The following is a 10,904-nucleotide window of genomic DNA, read 5'->3' on the forward strand; positions in this document are numbered from 1 at the left end:
TGTGCCAACAAAAAATCCCCAGTTTGCTATAAAGGTGGGTAAAACTGATTATTTTGAGAATGTAAGTTAATTAAAAGTAAAATAAACAGGCAGAAATAATAGTTTTCTTCTTAACAGCTCAGTGTAATGGAGCATCATGTGTAAGAGGAAGGTGCTGGGAGACCATAAACAACACAACCTGCCTGTGTGATCCTGGCTATGAGGGAGACAAGTGCCAAACAGGTGATCTAAAAGAATGAAATACTTGAGATTCACAGTACAGAACCAGGACAGAACCATCTAAATTCAGTATAACTTGTGTTGAAACAGCAAAAGTGCTAAATATATATATATATATATAAAAGGTCAGGTTCAGTTTATCAGTGCTCAGGATGTCCAAAGAGACAGGCAGAAGCAGATCACTTTAAAAATCATTGTTCAGAATTTGACCTGTTTGTTGTCTCTTTCCTCACACTGTTGTCAACCTTGTTCTTAAGTTCATCCTGTTCTTCTTCAGAGGATTAAGCCCACCATCTGTTTCCTTTATTTCCTGAGGCCTACTTAATTACACACATCAGCATCTATAACTTTTTTAAAACACATATAATTCTAAAGTTTTTTTTTTTTTTTTTTGCAGTATTACATAATGGTATTGTGTATGACCCCCCTTGCTCCCAGCTGTAGAATGCCCCCCTCTGTCTCTGCCTGAAAATGGAGACCTTAACTGCTCACGAGGTGGATGGAAATTCAGCACGATCTGTCGCTTTAAATGCCATCCAGGATTCGTCCTAAACGGCTCATCTGATGTGACCTGTGAAGCCAACAGGACCTGGACTGATCCACAACCTGTTTGTTCTGGTAAATGTGTAGTTTTAACTTAAATACAGCATTATTATCCATGTACCATACTGTTGCTACAATGATTCTGTCTACAATGACTCTCTATGCATGAAGGAGTAAGTTTTTCTTAGTTCTATATGGATGTTTTACACTGAACATCACTGTAAGATATAACTTAACTGCATTTGTATTCAATCCGTTTGCACCCCAGCTGTGAAATGCCCTCTTCTCTCTCAACTTGTTAATGGCAGCCACAGCTGCTCCGAAGAAAGCCAGATATTTAACTCAACCTGCCACTTCAAATGCCATCTGGGTTTCTTCATGATTGGCTCATCGACTGTAACCTGTGCGGCAAATGGAGACTGGACCGGACCGAGACCTGTTTGCACAAGTAATTACAAGCAGGTTCAAACTTTAATATCATTTAAAATATGCTAGGATTCTATTTGAAATATTGGCTTTCTGGTGGAAGAAAAGAAAGTCTGCAATACTTTTCCCCAGGCTATAAACAGGCTCTGCTGGCTGTAGCTGGGTGTGGAGCCTTGTCTTCGATCTTTTGCATTTGTTTTTGCTGCATGAAGCACCAAAAAAGTCAGTGTTTCTCCATTGGGCTTTAAAGAAATATGTAATGCTCTGAACCCTCGCAGCACAACTGATGTGTGTGCCTGTTTATTACTTACAGGGAAGAAACTTGCTCAGGAAAGGTCAGTGTTAATGTAAGGAAGCTGTTCAAACCATGTCCACCGTTTTCATTTTTTGTTTAAACAACGCAACACAAATTGTGTCTCTCTTTAATGTCAGTCTGTTTGTCCTTCATAGGCAGCCTGAAGATGCAACAAGTCCATCCAGTGATGTAGATGGAGGGTCAACAAATGGAAACTCACTGACACCCTAACAAAATATGCAGACCAATAATACAGTTCACAGATTTTATTTATCTTGAATATCTGTTCTATTTAAACACTACCTGAGCAATGTATTCATTATTTGTCTATTGTCAAGTACCCTGTATTAATAAAGGCTTCATTTCATTTAGATAGAAAAGCTTTTTATCCAATTTGAATAAAAAGCTAACTCCGACTGCACTGTTCAGCTGTTAGTATTAATTGGAATGTATGTACGTAACTGTTGTGAAGTGCCTTGAGACAACATGTGTTGTGAATTGGCAATATATAAATAAACTGAATTGAATTGAATTGAAATTGAATTTCTTGCGCCTTATGGATTCACATTTTGTGTAAAAAAGATGTAAATCTTTTTTATAAACTCCTAAGGTTTATATTAATGGATACCCTTCCTAACAGACATTTGTGACATAAAGGGAGAAGTACACAAAAGTAGACACTATTTTTTTCTGCTCATTTACTGTAAAGTATATGTGAACACATTTCTGTCATTATTTTGTTGTTTTTATTTGATAAATACTATGGGAAAAAAGACATTTATTGTCTAATAGTATCTCAAATATTTTTTGCCAAGTTTAAGTTATGCATAATTCAGCATTAACAAGTTTGTTTTTTTTACTTAATTTTCAATCTATTGTTATCACATCAATTCTTAAACATGCAATGTGGAGGCAGAGCAGTGGCATGTAAACCTACAGAAGTGATCCAAACAGGCATTGGCATAGCATCACAAACATTAGCCCAGTTACAATTTCTTTCAATAACACATTTAAAACAACCAAAGTGCTACAAAAACTCTGAAATAGCTATTAACACAATCATTAAAATATAAGTTACCATGAAACAACAAATATACTACAAACAATTTATAAAATAAACATGACAAGTTACTCAATACAATATAAAATATTCTGCTCGACTAGAACCAAATGCCAAGGGATCAAAATGTTTTATTTGAAAGAGACTTAACATGATTTGCAGTGTGTGCAGCTCTAAACTGCAAAGGGTGGGTCCACAGTGTATGCTCTACCACAGAAAATACTCTCACATAAGTGCTTTTGCTCCCAGTTCTAAACATTTCAAACTATAGTTGATGTGTGGATCTCACTGCTCTGAGTGGAGTATAAGGTTGAAGAAGTTCAGATAAATATGGTGTTGCCATAGCATTAAGAGACTTGGAAAAAAGTAAATAAAACTTTGAACTGGATCCTGAAATGAACAGAAAGCCAGTGTAGAGCAGCAGCGGCATTTTGGACAGCTTTTAGCCATTGAAAAGATGATTTATCTGGACCAATAATCCAAGAGGAATTTAATAAAAGCATGAACTGCTTTCTTAAAGGAATTTGGCCAAATGTAGGACTTCACTTTGGTAAGTTGGCTTACCTATAAAATGTTTTCCTTACCATTGAGCTGATCTGTCAAATTTAAAGCCACTGTCAAAGATCAAACAAAGGTTTTCTAGAACATTACTGAGAAAATTAATAAAACTGAGTCAATGGCACAATGATAACCATAATGGTGATAATATTGTCCAACTATTATAAACTGAAAGGCCAGGCAAGTAGAGTATGAATCAGAGAAGAAGCCAAGAGGCCTTTCGTAACTGTGAAATAGCTGCAGAGATCCACAGCACTGGTGGAGAATCTGTTGATAGGATAACTATCAATCTTGCAGTCTACCAATCTGGCCGTTATGGAAGACTGGCAATGAAGAAAGCAATTGGTGATGGGAAGTCATAAGAATCCTCTTTTTAGTTTTGCCACAAGCCATTTATGAAAGCAAAGAATGCTATGGTTGGATGAGCCCAAAATGAAACTTTCTGCCCTGCATGGAACATGCTGTTTGGCAAAAAAACCCATCACTTTACAACATTCTGAACAAACCACAGTTTGCCAATATGATTTTTCACTACAGTGAAACATAATGCTGACAGCACTGAGCTGGGGAATGCTTTTCTTCAGCACTTACAGGGAAACTAGAAAGAGTTGATAGAAAGATGGTTGAAGCTAATTACCGTAACCCTAAATATTCATGCATATTTGTTTTCTGCTGAAAAACAGCTGGAAGAAGACGTTTAGACATGGGCACTGTACATGTACTTAAACTCAGTATGTAAACACGGCTGTGTTACTGTTGTGGCCTGTGCCACATATGGAGCCTGTTTTAATATCACAGTCTCTCCCTCTGAAAATAAAATCATATTTGTGTTGTCTCTTTCACCTTACTCAAGCTCTTGCCAGATCTTGAGTAAGGTTCCCAGTGTTGTTTCCATCCCTTTGGGTCCAATCATTTTAACTGTTCCTGCCATGGCCAATTTGAACATGGCTTTGAATTAGTAGACGAAGCACAACCGCTGGGCCAAGCTGCGGTCATTTGAACTACCCTGTTCCTCTGTGCTTAGATACATGGGAGGGGAATACCAACAAAGTTCATATTTCAGATATAAAAGAAATATTTTTTTTTTTTTTACTCCCTCTAACTAGCATAAAATGCTGGCTGCACGTCTGAGTGCCAGAGCTACTACTCCACTGCAGAGTTTTGGTATTTTTAAGATTGCGAGCCAATTGGATAGAACCACGTACGGTCCAACCACAATGGTTTTAGAGCAGCTGGTGTCCCTACATGAACAAGTAAACAAACTGTCTTTGACTCATAAAATGCTTTGAACTTCAATGTTTTTCTTTTTTGTCCAGCCCAAGGGACTTTTTTCTGCTTTGTTTTTGCTCTCGTAATACCTGAGTGTCGCCTTATACTTAAATATGCTTGCACTCAGGCTAAAGTCCCTTCCTGTCTAGATTGTACAACAGGTCAGATTCAGGTCACACCTGTCATCAGCCTACTTCACACTCATTTAGGGCTGCACTGGATAAACAACTCTGTACTTTAACACTTGTTGGTAGATCCTTTTTTTACTTTAAATCATGTAATCAGGATTATTAATACCCATACAACACAGCTCGTTGTAGGGGGACTTAAAACTAAGGTGTCCGTGACTTTTCCTCTAGCAGGAAACATTAGGATGCTGTGGTATGTTTCTCCCTTCACTCACAGTGTAGCTACACCTGCAGGAACAGGTGGGTCAGTGGTTCCCTTTTTCTAGGGGTTGGTATTTTTAAAGCAACAATTACTTGTTGAGTATAGAAAAAGGTTATATCAAATACCTGGTGTTCTTAACAATTCTCACTCCATCAGTTATTTTCTACCACTTATTCCATAGTGGGTCATGGGGAAGCTGGTGCCCATCTCCAGCAGTCTATGGGCGAGAGGCAGGGTACACCCTAGACAGGTCGCCAGTCCATCGCAGGGCAACACACAAACAACCATGCACACACTCATACACCTAAGGGCAATTTAGAGTGACCAATTAACCTAACAGGCAGGTCTTTGGACTGTGGGAGGAAGCCGGAGTACCCGGTGAGAACCCACGCATGCACGGGGAGAACATGCAAACTCCATGCAGAAAGACCCCCAGCCAGGAATCAAACCCAGGACCTTCTTGCTGCAAGGCAAACGTGCTACCAACTGTGCCACCGTGCAGCCCTCACAATTCTCACTCCACTACATACAATTGCCATGCACTGCAAAAGTATCCATCCCTCTTGATGGTTGAAACCTCAAACTTTAGTGTACACCAACTTCAAGAAGTGGATAACTGAGATGACGAATGACAATGTTTTTCTTTTTCATTTAACAAAAAACAATTGAATCTGAATAGGGTGGCGTGCCTTTGTATTTAACCCCCTGGGTCATTACTTTATGGGACCAACTTCTGCTGCATTTTACAGAAAGAGTCTTTTGAGGTGTATGTCTCTATCAGCTTTGAAGATCTAGAGAGCAATCTTTTGCCCATTGGTGTTGCAATTAGTTGGGCTGGAGTTTCTGCCTCAAGTGGAGGAGTTTAAATGAGTTTAAATGTGTCTTTTAAATGAGCGAATGGAGCAAGAAATGGATTGAAGGATTGGGCCGGACTGTTGTGGTGAAGAAAGAGTTTATCCAAACAGCTAAGCTGACTTACTGGTCCACTGTGTTCCAACCGTCACATATGGTTCTAAACTATAGATTACAAGCAAAGGAACAAGAAACCGGATAAAAGCGGTTGAAATGAGTAGCTATTGCAAGGGTGGTTGCCATCAAGCTTAGAGATAGGTTGAAAAGCTCTGTCAATCAGGTGGACATTGGAGTAGAGCACTTTGAAGCTTTTCTCAGCATGTAAAGTAGGGACAAGACTTTGAGGGAAGACCCAGATTATCAAGACTTGCCACAGATTCTAAGTAGGATTTTGGTTTGAGCATCGGCCAGTACGGATGTTTGCCAACGCTGATTTTTAAGACTGAAACCATTTCAGCACAGGGATACATTTTGGTCTTAACTATTCTTTGCTAGCTTTGGAAGTATGTTTAGTTTCGTTGTCCTGCTGGAAGGTACATTTCCAACCCAGTCTCAAATCTATTGCAGTCTCTAACTGGTTTTCTTCTGAGATTAGACTTTATCTAATTTAAACCATTTTTGACCAGTTTTCCTGACCTTACTGCAAAAAGCATTCCCACAGCTTCATATTTCCACTATGATCACCACAGGGATGTTTTTTTTCACAGGGATGTTAAGTGGTATTTTTCTATAACATTTTAAAGGTAGGCCTAAAAGCTCAATATTGGTATCCTTCAACCAGAGCATCTTTTACAGTTTTTCTGTGCCCCTCTTCATACTTGTGGCAAACTGAAAATGGCATTTCTCATGGCCACTCCCTAAACCTCTATTAATGCCAGATTTGTGGAGTGCAGATCTGAAGGCCCTGATTGACCAAAATACTTCTAAGTGTCTTCGTGCTGTTAGATTTTTATTACATCATTACAACATTTCCTTGCAGTGCAAGGTTAATATAGTATACTAAGCATGATTTTAATGGACATGTATTTTAAAAGAATTATTAGATCCAGGAACATATTTTACTGTTATCAAAATGTTTCTTCTGACGTGAAGTGATATTAACACATTGGGGGGGCTCAGCCAGTGTCCCAAGTTGAAGCTGATGTACAATCAATAGAGGGAGCTAAAGATTAGGGTGATGGTGTGGAGGACTTCCAACCTCAAATACTTATCGTAAAAGATAAATCATCAAAAAATTAAAAAATAAAAAAAAACAGTGGAGACATACAAAAGCTTGTCTGCTTATGATTGCTGTAATGCCAATAAGGCATTTTCCATTTATTATTTATAAGGATATGAATAATTAAACATGATATTTTTGTTAAGAAGTACATAGAAGTAGAATACATATTTTTTAATAAGGATCTCTTGTACATTTTTCATTTCAAACATTCAAAAGGATGTTTCACATTTTTCACACATTAAATTTTTTTCAAAATGTATAAAAATAAAAAGGGTGAAGTATTATCCTATATATTATTTCCCTATAGCATTGCATAAGTCAAACAACTTTTTTGCCATTTTTACAGTTTCAAATCAATATTTAGTTTTCTTTTTGCAAAACAGTAAAAGAACTAAAACAAAAACTTAAGAAATCTGGGTTATCTTTTGGGAATTGCCTGTGTCATTTCCAATCAGAAACAAATGTCTTGGTTGAATGAAGATTGTATTACATCCTAATATCCTCTTATGCCAGGAGTATGAATAATTATGGGCTTCACTGAACTAGTTTCTAAGTCAAGTAAAATTGAGTAATGCTTCAAAAGCCAAATAAATTTAGACAAGGATTGATGTTTAATATTCTTCTCCTTCATCTTCCTCAGCCAAGCTCTCAGCTCCAACCTCCTCATAATCCTTCTCCAGAGCTGCCAAATCCTCCCTGGCTTCAGAGAATTCACCCTCTTCCATCCCTTCACCCACATACCAGTGAACAAAAGCCCGCTTGGTGTACATCAGGTCAAACTTGTGGTTAAGTCGAGCCCAGGCCTCTGCAATAGCTGTGGTGTTACTCAGCATGCACACAGCCCTCTGGACCTTGGCCAGGTCTCCCCCAGGAACCACGGTGGGTGGCTGGTAGTTGATGCCCACCTTGAAACCAGTTGGACACCAGTCCACAAACTGGATAGATCGCTTTGTTTTGATTGCAGCGATGGCAACATTGACGTCTTTGGGCACCACGTCGCCCCTGTAGAGAAGGCAGCAAGCCATGTACTTGCCAATGCGGGGGTCGCATTTTACCATCTGATTGGCAGGCTCAAAGCAGGAGTTTGTGATCTCAGCCACAGTGAGCTGCTCATGGTAGGCCTTCTCGGTGGAGATCACTGGGGCATATGTGGCCAGAGGGAAGTGGATGCGAGGATACGGCACCAAGTTGGTCTGGAATTCTGTCAAATCCACATTTAGGGCACCATCAAAGCGAAGAGAAGCGGTAATGGAGGACACGATCTGGCTTATGAGCCTGTTCAGATTGGTGTAGGTGGGACGCTCGATGTCAAGGTTTCGGCAACAGATATCGTAGATTGCCTCGTTGTCCACCATGAAAGCACAGTCAGAGTGCTCCAGGGTGGTGTGGGTGGTCAATATGGAGTTGTAAGGCTCCACCACAGCAGTGGACACCTGAGGAGCTGGGTAGATTGAAAACTCCAGTTTGGACTTCTTGCCATATTCCACAGAAAGACGCTCCATAAGCAGGGAGGTAAAACCAGAGCCAGTTCCTCCACCAAAGCTATGGAAAACCAGGAAGCCCTGAAGGCCTGTGCACTTGTCAGACTGCAGAACAAAGAAAAACACATGAAATATAGTTACATCTTAATTTACATGCACAATAAATTTGACTGCAGAAATTGTCACCAGTCTGCGTATCCTCTCCATAACCAGGTCGATGATCTCTTTTCCGATGGTGTAGTGTCCACGGGCGTAGTTGTTGGCAGCATCTTCCTTACCAGTGATCAGCTGCTCAGGGTGAAACAGCTGGCGGTAGGTTCCAGTGCGCACTTCATCTAAAGATAAGGCACAGTTAGGTTGATGACATTTTTCCCTTTTATTCCTTAACGTGTTTAGGGGTCTTTCTTACCAATGACAGTAGGCTCAAGGTCTACAAAAATAGCTCTGGGGACATGCTTCCCAGCTCCTGTTTCACTGAAGAACGTATTGAAAGAGTCGTCTCCTCCTCCGATGGTCTTGTCACTGGGCATCTGTCCATCCGGCTGTATCCCATGTTCCAGGCAGTAGAGCTCCCAGCAGGCATTACCAATCTGGGCACCTGCTTGCCCTATATGAACAGAGATGCACTCACGCTGTGGTGCAAGGGGAGACAAACATAATCATCTCAGTGCACTCTTCTTATAATCAAGAAATTTCAAAATACACAAAGCCAGCAATGAAAAACCCTTGTCTGTCCCATTTCTCACAAATTACATCTCAAGGCCATAAATCACATGCTTTAGGTTGGTCTTTACCTACTAGAGCAACAAGATAAGGGCTCTTTTGTTAACAGATACCAGCATCTGGTGACTCCAGTCATTTGACTAGTCAAACTAGAACCTTGGAAATGAAAATATAAATAGATTTCTTGTTAAAAAGTCAGAAAGGCCCTTGTTTGAACTGAATTCCATTTAAATAACGATCAGTGACTGAACAGGACACAAGTGTGTCTGATAAAAGACAAGCATGAAAACAGTTTCTCTAAAAACATGAGAAGGCCCATTAAGCTTGATAAGCAGATTCAGTTAAAGAAAAAACCAAACAAAATGAACACAAAAGCAGTTTCACTTTTCATAAGGCTCCTTACATTTTGTGCTAAAAAGAAAGGAATTCTGCACTTGAAACTGCACAAACACATTCAGTGACCTCTTCATCTGATCGTTTTGCTGGATTAAGCTTGAATCTAACAAAACTTTGGTCTTTTAACAGTTTATTACGAAATCTCCTGAATGGCAATGTTTCATTATTCATACTCACCATGTTTCCTGAAGTTGAGTTTGAGGTGTTGGAAGAAAAAAGAGTTGCAAAGTTTTCTCCTACTGACAGTTAAGAGTCTTGTGAAAGAGGAAAGTGATGAGGGCAGGTAGGCGGCACTATTTATATTTATTTGCTCCTAAAACTGCACACTTTAATCTGATAGGTTAGGTGTAAAGTTACAAACTTTCTTATTGGTTAAAAATGAAACAACTGTTTACTTTATCAAAACTCCCCGAGGTTCTGGTGAAAGTAATAAAAATTGACATAGGAAAGTTTCCTTTCAATTAACTTAGATATATTGATATTCTAAATAAAACTGGGAATAAATATACGTAATAAATAAATAAATATGTCAATATCCTTTTAGATGTCACAGTAATTTGTTACACAATTATGTAATTCATAGTTTATAGTAATTTCAGTTTTTTTTTTTATTGTTTTATATTTCCTGTACTACAGTAGATCATTTATTAATATTAACCGTCACTGTGCCTGGCTAAATGGACCCTAATGTTTGATTGGTTAATCTGCACAGCAGCACACTGTGCTCCATATTTGTATGCTGCATCACACCTTTTTATATATTGCCAAAATAAGTCTCTTTTACTCTCTTCAAAGTCTAGCTTTTTGGCAAGTTTACCGTCTTTGAAGATCAATGCCAAGTTGCAGAACCTCTCCTCGGACATTGCAGAGCACAAGAGATTTTTATTATCTTCATTTTATTGAAGACCCGCTAACTTTATTGTTCTACGGTTCCTCATCTGCTGCATTTGTTCCAGCCTAATCATTACAGTTTTGTAACATTTTGACCAAAACAAATGGTTTATATCTGCACAAGGGGCTTTTCTTTTGACAAACAGGGCTTGTACACAATATTATCAGGAAGGCCAACATTCAGAAATGTTATTGAAAACAGTTTTATTTAAAATCTCCCAGTTTTTTAGAGTTCATGATGCTCTGCAATGTAAAGATATTCCCAGGGTCTTTGGAGGAGAAAGATGCCCACAGCATCACAGATCCTGAACCGTATTTAACAGTGGGCATGAGGTTCTTTTTCACATATTCATACTTTTTCAGACCAAGCATAGCAAGAGTGTTTGTTACTGAGAAACTCCACCCTAGTCTCATCTGATCAAAGCAGATTACAGTTAAAGTCCCAGAAAAGTCTTTAAAATTCCACACAAACAGGCTTTTTTTCTGAAATAACTCCTTAATTACAGGTCTTGTCATCCTGGTTGAGAAAAATAGGAGTCTTCATCTAGTCCTGTGGCCAGAGAGTAAAACAAATGTAGC

At 38.9% G+C, this 10,904-nt stretch overlaps 2 protein-coding genes across 2 annotated transcripts; one reads left to right on the top strand and one right to left on the bottom strand.

Annotated features, from left to right (window-relative positions):
* Positions 1 to 371: 371 nt before the first annotated feature.
* On the top strand, positions 372 to 1,960 carry LOC124874438 (P-selectin-like). Its single transcript, XM_047375791.1, has 6 exons — positions 372 to 387; positions 658 to 837; positions 1,031 to 1,210; positions 1,321 to 1,410; positions 1,502 to 1,535; positions 1,639 to 1,960. The coding sequence occupies exons 1-6, from the start codon at positions 372 to 374 to the stop codon at positions 1,712 to 1,714; spliced, it is 576 nt and encodes a 191-aa protein (XP_047231747.1). The 3' UTR covers positions 1,715 to 1,960.
* Positions 1,961 to 6,946: 4,986 nt separating this feature from the next.
* LOC124873452 (tubulin alpha-1C chain-like) lies at positions 6,947 to 9,692 on the bottom strand. Its single transcript, XM_047374110.1, has 4 exons — positions 9,612 to 9,692; positions 8,725 to 8,947; positions 8,502 to 8,650; positions 6,947 to 8,420 (listed from the first exon to the last, which is right to left on the bottom strand). The coding sequence occupies exons 1-4, from the start codon at positions 9,612 to 9,614 to the stop codon at positions 7,446 to 7,448; spliced, it is 1,350 nt and encodes a 449-aa protein (XP_047230066.1). The 5' UTR covers positions 9,615 to 9,692; the 3' UTR covers positions 6,947 to 7,445.
* Between the last annotated feature and the right edge of the window lie 1,212 nt (positions 9,693 to 10,904).

This window comes from Girardinichthys multiradiatus, chromosome 9 (genome assembly GCF_021462225.1).
Source record: "Girardinichthys multiradiatus isolate DD_20200921_A chromosome 9, DD_fGirMul_XY1, whole genome shotgun sequence".
Lineage (NCBI taxonomy): Eukaryota > Metazoa > Chordata > Actinopteri > Cyprinodontiformes > Goodeidae > Girardinichthys > Girardinichthys multiradiatus.

Excerpts from the sequence above, each read along its gene's own strand:
- LOC124874438 (XM_047375791.1), top strand. Across the intron at positions 1,211-1,320 it reads ACCGAGACCTGTTTGCACAA|GCTATAAACAGGCTCTGCTG; the intron begins GTAATTACAAGC and ends ACTTTTCCCCAG. Across the intron at positions 1,411-1,501 it reads CTGCATGAAGCACCAAAAAA|GGAAGAAACTTGCTCAGGAA; the intron begins GTCAGTGTTTCT and ends TATTACTTACAG.
- LOC124873452 (XM_047374110.1), bottom strand. Across the intron at positions 8,651-8,724 it reads CCTTGAGCCTACTGTCATTG|ATGAAGTGCGCACTGGAACC; the intron begins GTAAGAAAGACC and ends CCTTATCTTTAG. Across the intron at positions 8,421-8,501 it reads TGGAGAGGATACGCAGACTG|TCTGACAAGTGCACAGGCCT; the intron begins GTGACAATTTCT and ends TTTGTTCTGCAG.